Source organism: Chenopodium album, chromosome 5 (genome assembly GCF_948465745.1).
Source record: "Chenopodium album chromosome 5, dcCheAlbu1.1, whole genome shotgun sequence".
NCBI lineage: Eukaryota > Viridiplantae > Streptophyta > Magnoliopsida > Caryophyllales > Amaranthaceae > Chenopodium > Chenopodium album.
The window spans coordinates 74,489,412-74,505,594 of NC_137838.1; the positions used below are offsets into that span (position 1 = coordinate 74,489,412).

The 16,183-nt window shown below is 31.7% G+C and overlaps 1 protein-coding gene across 1 annotated transcript; it reads left to right on the forward strand.

Moving 5' to 3' along the window:
- The first annotated feature begins 14,780 nt into the window (after positions 1-14,780).
- On the forward strand, positions 14,781-15,296 carry LOC145633156 (uncharacterized). The gene has a single exon (XM_081685436.1). The coding sequence runs from the start codon at positions 14,781-14,783 to the stop codon at positions 15,294-15,296; it is 516 nt and encodes a 171-aa protein (XP_081541562.1).
- The last annotated feature ends 887 nt before the right edge of the window (positions 15,297-16,183 follow it).

Here is a 16,183-nt window from a genome sequence, read left to right on the forward strand (position 1 = left end):
TAATGATGAATTCCATGTAATAACCCTAGTTATAAATTAATTATCGCAAGAGTCATAAAAAACGTAAAAATGTGACAATAAATTTGAAACACACACAAGAAGACCTACCAAAGATTTCTACAGTCCTCAATTATTGTTATGTCAAACACACACACCATCACTTCTATATAAAGGCAGTAAGTTTGGCAATCTTGGTCGTAGCCATTTTGGTGGTTGCGACAGAAGCCACCGCTGATGAACCCCTATTGGGTGTCCGCAATGGACAACTCTCAGATCCCGTCCTCTTGGCCATCATACGCCGAGAGGTCGAGAAAAAATATAATAACAACGGCCTTACTTGCCACTCACGCATTGGGGAGGTTTGCAAACCATATATTGATGGGTGTTGCGAACCCTATCACTGTGTTGGTGTTTGCATCCCATTACCCCTATTCTATTAACTATGTACTCTCTAAGAAAGAGTCTCTACTCTCTAGTAGCAATTAAATAAAGGAAGGTACAATATAATGTATGTTATCTTCCCAAATATGGTGTGTATGTATGTATGTATTTGCATGGCGAGGGAATGCTGCATCTATCTATAAGGTGCTAGCAAACTCTACCTAAGCTAAGTTTTACTGTGCTTACTTTCAAATTAGTTTAAACCTATTTAAGTTGTCGTTCATTTATTATATCATTATCTCAACTTATCAAACTCTAGCTCAAAATGACCTTCAAAATGTTAATTGAGTAATTTTTTCTGTTTGAAAATAGCAGAATGCAAAACGAGATTTTTTTGGCAGGTAAAACGAGGGATTTCGATAATTATTTGTTAGCCATATATAAGTCGGACTCTTAAAGATCAAACTGACACCAAAACACCTTAACAGAGCAAATTTTTCATATTATAATTGAGGAATTTTTTTTTAAGCCTATAATTTGGCACTTAATGTTTTCCTTACAAAATATGTAAGAGGTGGTGAAATCAATTTTTAGTTTGTTGTATATAGATAGATTTTTATAATTTAAATTTAAAAGGCTGATTAAATAAAAAAAATGAAAAAAAAAATAACCTTGACTTCTTAGGGTGGTAATTTTTTTCTATTAAATAAATGGATAAATATCGGTCATTTAGACGTCGAGAATCATACAAAATTCTTAAATGAACCTGGTTCACACAAATTTATTGTGGACCACTATTAGAGAAACTATGATTGTTTTATTAATTAAAAAAAAAATCACTATAATAAAAATTAGGTCATTATGTTAAAATAAAAGTTATTTTGGTAATATATAGGCTATAAGAGGTTAAATTTTTTAATGAAATATTTTATATACTGGTCAATATGAAAAATAAAGGTCAATATGTTAAAATTAGGGTTATAACGTTGTATTCAAGTTCACAATAATATTAAATGTTGTACAAGTTTTAATAAAGGTTACTACCTTAAAAATATGGTTACTATGTTAAAAATAAGGGTATAACATCAGTTGCGTATGTATAAATATCGGGTCCACAGATCCACGCAAGTCTTTTTGCGATAATCATTTACCGACTGTTTATCATGGCTTTTTGCCGACCAATTTTGTTGGTCTATAAAAAGACTAATTCTAGTTGTGAGCGTATTTAACTATTTACCATTTAGTGTTGCTAACATTAGAATGTTTTTGTTTTTTAAAAAAACAAAAAACACATTAAAAATGTTGTAATTAGGCTATTAATTTAATGTGTGTCCTAACTCCTAAACGATGCCCAATGCTAGTATTACTTTAAACATTTAGACCATCTCCAATGGTGAGACTCAAATTTGAGTATTGAAATACAAAATGAGTTGTTTTTTATCTTCAATGGTGATACCATTTTCACTTCTCAATTTAGCAACTCATGTGAAGCCTAATTTCCTAATGATGAGACTCTCTAAAATATACAAATGTCACTTTCAATTATGGCTCACCAAATTCATTTATTTTTTAATATCAAATATTGTAAGATTAAAATAAAAAGGTAAAACTTAAATAAATACAAATTATATTAGAATATTGACAAGGGGCTCACACTTTTTGTCAAATAAGACTCAAAGTTGAGTATTTAAACTTAACAACTTTCTTTTGGAGTTGCTAACTTTAGATACCAACTTATTGGTATACATTGCAAAAAATACCCTTTCTCTCTTAAAAATACTCACTTGAGTATCTCCATTGGAGAGGGTCTTATAAAATCATAACTAGTTTTTGGCCCGAACGATGCCCTGGATCATTGTTTGTATATAAAAAATTATAACAAAATGAAGTGGTGGCTTTATAAAAATAATATCATTTGTTAAATATTTAAAATATAATTGAACATCAAAATTCATTATTTAATATGCCGCAGCAACCTAAATGTTATATTGTATTATATCAGGGATTCTTTTTCTTTTTTATTGTTCAGCTATCATACTAAATTTTCTGCCAAAATAATAATAATAATAATAATAAAAACGCTATCATAATAAATTCCTTCGAGTAAACATATTTTGTGGTTAAAAACCAAAAACTTTTAAAATTGCTTTGCATTTTTGGGTTATATATTTTAATTAACTAGCTATAACCTACTACGTATATGAATTATGGGGTTGAATTGAGTAACTAAAAGAAATGGAATTGATTTTGCAATCATATTGTGGTTAAAATATACACATATATAAGTTTAGAATTAAAATTTTAGAAATAATGAACATGAATAACTCTTCTTAATACAATTTAATCATCATAAGATGTCATTGGAGCGGTGGTTACTTAAAGTTTAATTTTAATGACGACTATGAGGTTATGGGTTCAAATATTAATGCTAATATATATATATATATATATATATATATATATATATATATATATATATACCGGGATCCGGTGAGAACCACCCTTTATGTGAGAACCCACACCTTATGTGAGAACAAATCTCAGCCGCTAGATTAGATGAAATCCAACCGCTGAGATTATAAGCCTGCCTAACAAACTAACTTTCAGCATCTAATTTATCTTTCTCCTCTATTCTGTCTGCAAATCAAAGCTCATCAATGGCGATTTACTTATCAATGGCGATTCACTGAGTATGCTCTTCTTTTGGCAAATTTCAACGGTTTCTTTCTGCAATTTTCAACGGTTTCTTTTTGCAAATTTCAACGGTCGCAATTTCATCCATCATTGAGGTTTGTTCGTAATTTTAATTTTGAATTGCATGTTAATCTGAATTTTCAAAATATTTTGATTTTACATCTCTGAAAAATTTGGAATTGCATGTTAATTTTCGAATTGAATTACATGTTAATTTTCGAATTACATTAATCGAATTGAATGTTTAATTGCATCAATTATTTGATTGAATTGAATCAATTATTTAGGTTTGATTAATTTGATAGAGATTTTAATAATATCAGATTAAACTTGATAGTGATTGAATCAATTATTTATGTTGTTAGTAGGTATTTATTTTCAATTGAATGATGTTATTATGTTCTTATTTTCAATCAAATTCAAAACGAGCAAATAAATTAAAATGAGCAAACCTAAATATGTATAATAGAATATTTAAAATGAGGTAACTACAATTAAAATGAGCAAATATCAATGCATTCATAAGTAATTCAAGGATCTATATACAGAATTCTGTGTGTGTGTGTGTGTGTGTGTGTGTGTGTGTGTGTGTGTGTGTGTGTGTGAGTGTAACAGTGTGTGTGTGTGTGTGAGTGAGTGTAACAGTGTGTCTGTGTGTGAGTGTGAGTGTGAGTGTGATTGAGTGTAAGAGTTTATATATGTGGGCATTGAATTGCATGTTCATTTGACAAATGAGCAAACCTATCCCCCCTGCCCCCTCCTCTTTCTGCTTGCAATTCTGATTTCAGAAACTGATTTCAGTTCTAATTATAGATTATGAAATTATTGTGTGTGTGTGTGTGTGTGTGTGTGTGTGTGTGTGTAAGTGTAAGTGTGTGTGTGTGTGTGTAAGTGTGTATCTATGTCTGTGTGTGTGTAAATTTGTTTAAGAATCTGATTTCAGTTCTAATTATTGAGAGTGTATGTATGTGTGTGTGTGTTTAAGTGTGTTTAAAAAGGTGCATATTCACAAATGATGAGCAACAACGAACAAGTTGAGAGTCAATCAAGTACCATCACAAATGTGCCAACTACTCCTACAATAGTAGTTTCTCCTAAAGTAGCACCTTTGATCACTCCTGGAGGAACAAAAGAATGGCATCCAATATGCCCCAATGAGTTGAAACCAGCTATAGGGATGAAGTTTAATAATCTTGAAGAGGGCCTTGAATTTTATAAAGGCTATGCATTTGCTTCTGGTTTCAATACAAGGAAGTCTACAACTAAAAGACAAAGAAGAAGCAAAGAATTGAAATATCAGTATATCTTGTGCAATAAGGAAGGATACAAAGAGAAAAGAAAGACTATTGTAGAAAAAGATTTAAATAACAAGGAAGGGGAAAACAATGAAGAAAAAGCTTCAATCAAAAGGAAGAGACTCGTTACTCGTGTTGGGTGCAAGGCACATATTGTCCTAAAGCATTGTGATGATAACACATTCATAGTGAAAAAATTTCATGAGGGACATACTCATGCACTTTATACACCTAGCTGCTATCTATTCCAAAAAGAAGGAAGGAAAATGAACATTTTACACAAAAAAATAATTGTGAATAATTCTAAGGTAACACTTTCAAATTCTCTTATGTTTCATGAATTCTATGTATGTTCTAATAAAAGTTGTTTGCTCATTTGACAAATGAGCAAATAATTTTTTGCTCATTTGCCAAATGAGCATTGAATTGTTTCATGAATTCTCTTATGTTTCAAATTCTCTTATGTTTCATGAATTCTCTGTATGTTCTAATAAAAGCTGTTTTCTCATTTGACAAATGGGCAAATAATTTTTTTCTCATTTGACAAATGAGCATTGAATTGTTTGCTCATTTTAAAAATGAGCATTGAATTATTTGCTTATGTGACAAACTGTTTTGTTCTTTAAATAGGTGAATATTGGTCCCGTTACAACTTTTCGAATGATGAAGGAAATTGTTGGAGGATATGAAAACATTGGTGCATCTAAGGAAGATTTCAAAAATTTTCATAGAGATTTAAAAGCATACATTCAAGGAAGCGATGCTCAAATGTTCGTGGATAACTTTACCAACAAAAAACTAATGTGGAGCGCTTTTTTCTTTGATTTTGAGATGGATGAAGATTATTTCCTTTGTAGAGCATTGTGGGCAGACCCCCTTTGTAAAAAGAGTTATGCTCTATTTGGTGATATGGTATCCTTTGATACCACATACCAAACCAATAGGTAATTCATTTATGTGTTATTACTAGCTATGGCTAAAATTAATGACTTTGTTTTAAATAAAATTAGTTTAATTGCTCATTACTTCTATGTGAAAATTGAATATCCCCATAAGTCTAATATTCTTTGATAAGATTATGTATATGGGCATTGAATTGCACGTTCATTTGACAAATGATCATTGAATTATTTGCTCATTTGACAAATGAGCATTGAATTGTTTGCTCATTTCACAAATGAACATTGAGTTATTTGCTCATATGACAAATGAGCATTCAATTATTTGCACATTTGACAAAAGAGCAAAGAATTGTTTGCTTATTTCACAAATAAGCATTGTCGGCCATGTAGGCTCTTCAATACTTGGCACGTGGCAGTCTTATCATTGACACTTGGCGAGAAAAGCCTTGCATGTCTTATAGCCACTTGACACGAAATTTATTATAAATAGTAGATTAAGCTTCACTAAATGGTAAGCATTTATTACTCTATCTCTCTCTACTTTCTCTCTCTTACTTACCTTCTCTTAAACACATTCTAACTTTATCATCGGAGTGGTTATCCCCGGATCACCCCGGGGTTAGCTAACTTCTGCTCATTGTGTAGGTTCTCAGCTTGCTGATAGGAGTATCAGGATCTCGGGTTCGGGTTCTCGGGCTATCGGATCCAGACAGAAACAAGTACACACCTTAAAACTAAATACATCGTAAATTTGATTAACAATTGCCTTTATAAAAACTTCATCTGAAGCAATACAATATGTGAGTCCGTACTGATGATTCTGCTTGAAATCCACTACTGCGTAGTCGTTTGAGTGAAAATACTCATATTGTCCCTTGGATTCTTGTAGAGATTATGAAACCCTAAATCTTCGACTCTTGCCATAGAAACATAAAAAGAAAATATTCTCAAGAGAAAAATCATCATCTCAAGGATAAGACTATTTATTGAAAGCAATTTAAAGGTTTTTGGGGCTTACCACTGATAAGAACACCAGTGGAGGCCCCTACAAAGATTCACAACCGAGACCAATTAGAAAATAGATGGTAGAGGTGGAGAGAATAGGGAGAGGAGAGCAGAATTACCTTCAAAAAAATTGAAAAAACCTAGCAATGAAAGCTGGGAAAAACCCTCCAAGGGAGAAACCCTAGAGGGAACAAAAAAAATAAAAACCGGGCCTCCCAAGGATGATAAAGATTGAGAACTGTGTAAATAGTGTAAATTTTTGAATGGTAAGGGTAATTAAATAATAGTGGAAGTAGTAGAAATTTCATGCATAACTAAAAAAGCAACAATGGTATCAAAAATAATTTGTGAATCAAAATCTAATAGGGCTTACTTTGAATGGAGCTCTTATTCTATAAGTGATATTGAGGTTATTTAAGTTGGAGGTGGCAGCTCGTTTCAAAAGTTTTCTAACGACAAGGCATATGCCCAATTTTGATTAGGCATTTAACCAAAAAGTAATCCATGGCCTATTTACGAAGTATTGATGAAGCTAAAACGTTATTATTACCGACGTCCGTGCCTGGTCAGACTTTCTAAATTTTAAGCTTTCGCATTGGCTTTTTGGATGGGGCACGGACGTGCTTAGAATGGCATCTTAGTGCCCGGTCGAGTGAGACATTTTTGTTCCAGTTTGAAGCATAGCGTATTTTATGGAATGTTTCCTAAAACTATATTATATTTCTTCTATGGAAGCTATTTAATTTATACTTGGGGAATAATTTAGGGTACGGTTTTATTAATGTTTTCTTATGTTATAAAAAGACCTTTTATGTAATTAATTAGATCACAACTAAGAGGACTGTTAAAATAAGTAAGACCCCTACCCCTTGTATTGTTCTCTCATTCTTTCTCCATTATTGCGAAGAACCTTTTACAAGTTATTATATTACAATTTTTACAGTTTAGAAACTCAATTATTAATAGGAAATGTTTATACTCAATAAGCAACCAATAATTGACAATAAATTTTATTTATAATTTTGTAGATAGACAAGTTATAAATTTTTGAAGTTTTCACTGATGAGAAATATATATGTGAATTCAAGTAGTATCTTAAATCAAAATGTATGGTCATATATGAATGAAAATCGTGTGTATATATTGTATACTAGTAATAATGGAAGTCAATTAAAGTGAATTTAGTATAAATGAAGCAACAAAAAAAAATATATATAAAATAAAATGTATGGTCATATATATATATATATTGAAATTTGAATTCATTTAATGTCTACCTTATAAGACTCTTGGTAGATATTAATTTAAAATATTTTTATAAATTATTGTAAGCTTGTATTTAATAACTTTTTTTTTCATGTTAATTTTTAAGGGAGAAAAATAAAATAAAATAAAAATTTGGCGGGGAATTTTTTTGTTTTGCATGTGACTGTGTATTTTAGGGTCGAGATAACTGCAGTGACTACTTTAGGAGTTAAGGTAACAATTAGCGATTAAACTTTATTTTTTACTTTTCACCTTTGAACTTTTTTCTTTCATTGTTTGGGACCTATGGTTAATTCTCAAGCAATTTAACCCAACTAAAAAACTTACTAACCAACCTTAGCATGATTTGGAGTTGAAAAAAAAGTTCAGTTATTCGATCCAAAGCAAAATAAAAACATGAACATCAACTTTAAAGCTCTAAAAAAGAAAACAAAGATAGTCAACCTCAATAAATAGCCTTCTGTATTCCAATTCTGTTTCTAAAACTAAAATAGCAAACTACAATACAAAAATCTAAAACAAAAAACAACATCTAACATCCAAATGCTATAGTATCCAACATCCAAAAATAGCAGCAAGCCTTCTTCATATCATCTCCAATTTACTTAAAGTTTTTTTCTTACTCTCCAAGAATCAAGTTTTTCAGCCTACAGTCATGCACGCAATCATGATGAGTATGAATTGGTGAACCCAAAGATGTATATATGTAGTTAAAGAATTTCAAAATGCTATTTTTTTTTCAAATATTTATTCTTACTTTGCATTTTAATGAAATTATAACAATAATCTTAGCTTGTCAGTCAACTACTCAACTATATACAATGAACCCTTTTTTTTTTTTTTTTTTTTTTTTTTTTTTTGACGAGCACTATACAATGAACTTTGATGTGTCAAATGATTTGTGTTTGATACATGACTTGACTGACTTGACAGATATGCATGACTTGATTGAGGTGTAATATTACTATGAAAAAAGAAAATTTGCAATTTAATTAATTACTTTTACAGGAACAAAATAAAAGATCATTGAGGAGAGATCCCTTACCACTAAGGAGTGTTTGGTTCACAAACTGGTATAGGGTTGGAATCAAGAATAATGAAACCATAGTGATATGGGTTTGGAACTTGATTCTTAATACCATATGTTTGGTATGATTATGGAATACAATTGTTTTCTTTAATATGATACCTATAAGTATGAGAATGAGTCAAACCCACCTCCCCCCTAGGTTTCTAAACCCCATAACTTGGGAGTTTGAGGTATAATGGGTTTGATGAAACTCTTAAAATCATTAAACAAACATAACCTATGGGTTTAAATCATTCTAAATTCATACCTTATATCTAAATTATGCGAACCAAACACCGTCTTTGATAAATTAGAACCTAAAATAATTAGTGGGCCCCAATTCTTAACCAAGTTAATCTTTTCCCAAAAGGTGAAAATTAAAAAAGTTTAGTCCCTAATTATTAGCTTAACTCATTACTAAATAGTATAGTCGTATAGATAGATAAGATAGATCCAGGCCATTGTAAATTTTTTTTACATATTTTTAAACTAACGAAATATATATTAAACATATTTATCCTTTTTTGATTAAAAATTTTTATAACAACATACAACAACGCTCTAGTCCCAAATGATTTGGTAAAGTTATATTTTTTAAATGCGTACAAAAATCAATATTACTAGTGAGTGAAATTAAATGTATTACTCTTTATCTTTCTACAATACTAAAATCCGGTCAAATTGCGACCGTTTTTCTACGACCAGCAGTCAAACGGTCGCAAAACTAAAAATCTGCGACCGTTTATTTTGCAGTCGCAATTTTACGATTGTTTTTGAGGTGGTCGCAAATTATTGCGACTATTTTTTTACCATTTACATCGTCGCAAGCATATTTGAATAATTCTTTTTTAAAAAAAATACATGTGAAAAATAATTTAAAATAAAAATAAATTAGTTGCAACCGCCTAAAACATCGCAGATTACGACCGTTTTACAAACAGTCGCTAGTTGCGACTGTTTTTAGCAATCGTAATTAGGTTTTTTTTTAAATATGTGGTATAAAAGGGTTCCCACTCACCATAACCCTAATAATTTTTCAACTCATCAGCAACTCCATCTTTATCTTCTCTTTCTTTTTCCTTTTCTCTCTTTTCTCACATCCCTCGCTCCATCATTCCTTCTCTTTTCCATTTTCCCTCCTCTCCTTCCTTTATTCTCTGACTTTTATCGCCGGAAGTCGGACAAAATTCAAAGAACTTGGTTGGAAATCGCACAAAGAAGCTTCGGGAATTCAGTCACCAACACCAACCTTCAACCGTCACCTCCATGACCTCCATCTATCGTCACAAGCATGAGCCCATCACCGCCACCATCACAAGCTCATGGTTAAACAAATTAATGGTTTTAAGGTTAAATTCGACCATGAAAAGGCTAGATTTAGACTTTTCATGGACAAATTTGGCCTTATAAACCAAGTTCGAGGTGAAATTCAAAGTCCATTCAAGGTTCGAGGTATGTTATCGTGTTTATATTTTCTTTTGTTTGATTTTTTCAAATTTGGTTTGATTTTTGATCGAATTTTCATGTTCGAATGTTGATTTTTTTTGTTTGTTTGATTTATGTTCATTTTGAGTTTGATTTTTTGTTTTGATTTTTTTTTTAATTTTTGGGTTTTATTTTTGTTAAATTTAGGTTTTATTTTCGTTTTGAATTTGGGTTTGACTTTTGTTAATTTTGATTTTGGGTTTGATTTTGTGTTTTTTTTTTGGGGTAGTTTTGTGGTTTTTTTTTTTTTTTTTGTTAATTTTGATTTTAAGTTTTGAATTTTGGTTTTATTTGTGTGTTTAATTTTTGGTTTTTTGGGTTAAGATTGGCGGCGGTGGTAACCGGTGGGTAGAGGTGATTGGGGGAGGTTAATTGGCAGTGGTGGTGGGTAGAAGTGGTTTAGGATAGGTGGTTGTGGTGGGTACTGGATACAGGTGGTTTACAATGTGAATGCAGGCTGGGTTTTGGTGGTTTAGGGGATTGCGTCGTTTGTTTCTGTTTTTTTTTTAAATAACATTTTAGCAACTGCCTATATCCGTCGCAAAATGCAAGTTTTGCGACCGCTACTCTACCAGTCGCAATTATTTATAATTGCGACCGTCGTCTTAGTACCGGTCGTTGAAAATAAACAAAACGATGAAATTTTTTCCGTGGAGACGGATGCACCATGCTTGGTGCATCCGGTTTTCTCTAAAAAAAAAAAAGGCGGAATGAACATTTAGTTGTTCAGTAAAGAACATATAGTTGTTTTATAAAGAACATATAGCTATTTTATAAAGAACATCTAGATTTATATGTTTTTTTTGTAAATCTAAAGAACATTTGTAATATTAGTAAAGAACATGATAATATTAGAGAACATTATTCATATAGTAAATGTACATTTGGTATAAATGACCATGTATGCATATAAAAAAGTACATTTTATTGTATTATAATGTTCATTGTATTATATTCTAATGAACATATATGTTATAATGTTAGTTACATGTTTAATGTACATTGTATTATTTGCATCATGTAAGTATATGAAAAAAGAACATTTTACTGTATTTTAATGTACATGTATTATTTGAATCTACAACTTTTTCTAAAATTGCCTATATACTTGCTTTATTCTTCAAAAATGGATTAATCGAACGATCTTCTTCAAGAACTTCATTTTATTTCTCATTCCAACAACAAAATAACATCAAAATCGCAATTAATTCCCAATAAAAATCAAATATTACAATTTTCAATCAAATTTATAAAAAACAAACATTCAAACTCAAAATAAACAAGTATGATTGTCAAATAAACAAGTATGAATGTCGAATTTGGTCTTACCTTTCGTTTTTATTTGTCATCTTAAACAATTTTGGACTCAAAATTTCGAATTTCTTGAAATTTTGCTTGAGTTTTGAGGAGAGAGAAAGTGAACTTTTGGTAAAAAAAATATTGAAATGATTGTAATTAATGTATGGTAAAAAAAATAATTATAGTAGTATTTATCTATTTCATTATACAAAAATAATATACAAAATTGTTGAACAAAAATCTGATGTAGATCATAACTGAACACTATGTTATTTTATGTATATGTCCATGTACATTATAAATAAACACTATGTTCTTTTATATGCCCATGTACATTAGTATATACCTGCATGTTCATTCCGCCTTTTTGTACTTTGGAGCGGATGCACCATGCGGATCGTGCATCCGCCTCCACGAACCAAGCTTTAATAAAACGATCGCAATTTTTTTTGCGACCATCAACCAATCGTAATATTGTTTTTTTTGCGATCATGGAAATAGCGACCACCACTTTACGATCGTTTGTTGATGGTCGCAATTATTTTCAGCGGCCGTTTGTGGCGGTCGCAAAAAAATTAATTTTTAGTAGTGTTATTTACATTAAATCATATTAAGTTTTTTGGAAGAAAAAAAAATTCATTTTAGGTTTAAAGTAACTCAAGGCTAAAAGTTTATCCAAATTGGCTAAAAGTTATTGAGTGTCCTATAATAGTTTTGTAAACCAATAGTTTGAGGTGTTAATTTCAAGTAGAGCTGTCAATTTCTAATCAGAACCATTAAACCTAATCCGAAAGGAATCGAATAGTTAAAAACCCACTTTTTGAAAAATGAAAACCGACCTAACCCAACTTTTTCCAACCCAAAATTGAACTGAGTTGAATTTGTGCAAACTGTTAATGACCCAACCCGTTATCAAGTCGAACCATTACAACCTGAAAACGAAAACACACTGAACCGATTACGTCTGAACCTGATAGTAACCCGACCTATTTTAAACCAAAACTGTTTAAACCTAGCATAAATTGGGATTAAGGTAAGTATTCAAGGCTAAAAGTTTATCCAAATTGGCTAAAAGTTACTGAGTATCTTATAAATAGTTTGTTTATACTCCCTCCATTTTTTTAAATGCATCACTTTGATTTTTCCACTATTAACATACCATGGTTGACTTAATTTTTTCATATCTATGAAATAAATAAATGTTACGGAGTATTATATAATATATCATTAGATTAGTCATAATGTCTAGTTTCATAATATAAATTTGGTATAATAATTTTTACTAATAGACAATTAAAGATATTAATGATCAACCTTACGTCTCGATAAAAGTGCCGGTCAAACTGATGCAAATAATAAAACACGAGGGAGTACCAAGTTCTAGGTGTTAATTTCAAATTTTCGAGTATTATACTGTAGTATGCGTTATGAGCCTATTAACTAAAGGGTTATGATTATTCAAACAATAAATAAAACAAAAATTAAAGGGTTTACTTGCCGATGAATAGCCAGAAATGACTAATGAGATTATTTAGTAGTTGAATTGTATGTATGTATTATTATAAATTAAATATCGCAAGAGTTTTTTTTAAAAAAAAAAAAAAACGTGAGAGTAATTTTGAAACACACACAAGAAGTCCTACCAAAGATTTCTTTTATCCCCTTCAATTATTGTCATGTCAAATATGCACACCATCACTTCTATATAAAGGATCCTCCTAATCTTCTGGTTTTATAATCAAATCAATTAAAACACACAAATTTAAACACCACACATAATTAAAAAAAAAACTAAAAGTAGTGAAAAATATAATGGAGATGAAGAAGGCAGTGAGTTTGGTAATTCTGGTGGTTGCCACAGAAGCCGCCGCCTCTGATGAACCCCTCATCTTGGGTGTCCGCAATGACCAGCTCCCGGATTCCGTCCTCTCGGCTATCATAAGCCGAGAGGTCGAGAATATGTTGACCTCGATTAGTTTTGGTGATGACAAACAAACTCGATATGATAAAAGTATATTAAGTGTGCAGGTTATTTAGGCAGGTTCTTATTAAGAACAAAGTTCCGGGGTTGGAACTAAGAGAAGTCCTTAATCTACATGTGGCATACACAACAATTTGAAGTGAATAAGGCAAAGAAGGTTTTATGCTTGGATGTTCTATTTGGCAAGATAGAGTTATCAAAGGTCCAATTGGAATATCATAAAAGCAACGAGTATTACATGAAGACTAAAAAGTATGAGTTATTATATTTAGGCTTTATGTAAGTGTTTGATATTTTATGATTGGTTGGAACACAAGGAATACGAGAGTTAATTGGAATTAAAAGTGAAACGATCGATCAGTTTTATAAAATTGGTTTTTATCTTATTTTTGGTTTTTGTTAAAATTATAAAAAGATATTTCTTTGATATTTTTAACAAAATAAATATCTTCTGTACAAAGATTTTAACTGATTCCTTAAATTACTCTCCAAGGAAAAGATTTATTCAAACCTCATCCCACGTTCTATATTGAACGACTTTCCTGACTTCTCTACATTGCTTGAGTTAGTTCCTAAAGTTTAGGAACACCACCTCAAGTAGTGGAGAATGTGGGGAAGGTGGTTGGGTTGATGAAACAGTATAAAAAAGGAGTTGAGTTTCAGTTTTAAGGCAATCCTGACAATCGTACAACATTTGAGTAAAATATATTTGTCAGTGAGAGTATTCCTATGTTCCAACTATTGTAAGATATCTAAACACGTAGAGTTCAAATTACTGAGTTGTAATTTGGGAAAGGGTTGAGTGATCCTTATAAAGACTTAGAGTTAAGTCTTGAGTGTAGGCTTCAGAGTAGAAGCTAGAGTGAGCATTTGGGGTTGGCTTAGGTTCTAATTGGAACTTAAGTTTTGTCGAGTTCCTTATAGGTTGTAACGGAGTAGTTGCCCTATTAAGTGAAGTCGTGTTCGAAAATCCCAAGTGGTCGTGGTTTTCTCCTTATTGGGCACAAGGAGTTTCCATGTAAAAATCTCTTTGCATCTCTTTATTTCGTTCTACGTCTTTAATTTCCGCAAAATTTGGGAACACTAGTTCCTACACAATTCACCCCCCCTCTTGTGTGTTCCATCTAAGTTAACAAGTGGTATCAGAGTGGGTTACTCAAAGAAATCAGGCAACCCTGTTGAGTTGTGTGATCCAAACAAAATGAACACACACGAGATACTTGAGGAAGGTTACTCTACTCAGAGACCTCCAATGTTCAACGGCAAATTCTTTTCCTATTGGAAGAACCGCATGGAAATCTTCATCTATCAAAGCATAAAACTATCAAGTGTGGCGAGTTATTGAAGTGGGCGACTTTGAGGTAACAACTACCAATGACAAAAACGAGGTAATCCCTAAACCAATGTCCGAGTATGATAAAGATGATTTTGATAAAATGGAGGTTAATGCTAGAGCTGTAAAATTGCTCCATTGTGGTCTTGGACCTCATGAACATAATAGAGTCATGAGGTGCAAAAACGCAAAGCAAATTTTGGATTTGTTACAAGTCACACACGAAGGAACAAACGAAGTTAAGCGTTCTAAAATAGATCTTTTGATGTCTAAATATGAACGATTTGAAATGAATCCAAAAGAATCTATTCAAGAAATGTTTACTCGTTTTACTAACATAACTAATGAGTTAGTCTCTCTTGGAAGAACTATACCAATTGATGAACAGGTACGAAAGATATTAAGGAGCCTTCCACAAGATGAGAGATGGAGAGCCAAGGTTAATGCGTTACAAGAAACAAAGGATTTCAAGAAATTCAATATTGAGCAACTGGCCGGATCTCTCATTACTCATGAGCTGCACCTTGGAGCAAGTAACACAGAGAGTTCCAAAAACCGTGGACTTGTGCTTAGGGTTGAGGAATAAGAAGATTCAAAACCTGATGAAGAAGAAGTTGCCATGATGGTTAGAAAGTTTAGGAGATTCTGTAAAAATCTTAAAACTGGAAACCAAAAGGGTAAAAATCCAAGCAAGAGAATATCCAATTCTAAACCTGATTCCGGATGCTTCAAGTGTGGAAGTTCGGAACACCTCATTTGTGAGTGTCCTCTCTGGGAAACTGATCAAGGAAAAGCCAAAGGAAAGGATCAGACAAAAGAAAAATACAAACCAACCTTTGGAAAACCTGACTATCGCAAGGCAATGATTGCAGCTTGGGGTAGTGACTCAGAATCAGAAGATGATGAGGAGCCACAAAATGAAGAGATGGCCAATCTGTGTCTAATGGCCAAAATCAAAGAAAAGAAAGATGTTCCATCAAAAGAGGTATGTTCCAAAACCCTTCGTGTTTTATCTAAGGAAAAATTAATTGAATTGTTGTTAGAAACATTGGATGATTTTAAAAAGCTTAGCATAGTAAAGGAACAAAGTGATAAATCTCTCAAAATTAGTAAAGACCACATCACCTATCTAAACAGTACAATAGATCAGACGTTCAAAGTAGGTTCTTTGATCTTTTGGATCAGAACACTGTGCTAAAAGAGTCTTTTGAACGTACTAAGCATGAGAATATTACTCTTAAGGTAGAACTTGCTCAATATAAATTGTTTAATGTTAGTCTAGATTCTGCTAGTTCTATTGAGACACATATGCGTATTTTCAATGTTGATTTTGAGAAACTGAATAATGATCTTGTTACCGTTAAGGAACAAAAGGAAAAACTTGAAAAGGAACTTGCTTTAGCTAATGCTAGCAAGAAGGAAGTTCCTAAGATTACTCCTAAATATATCCTTGATGCCCAATTTCGAAAAAAA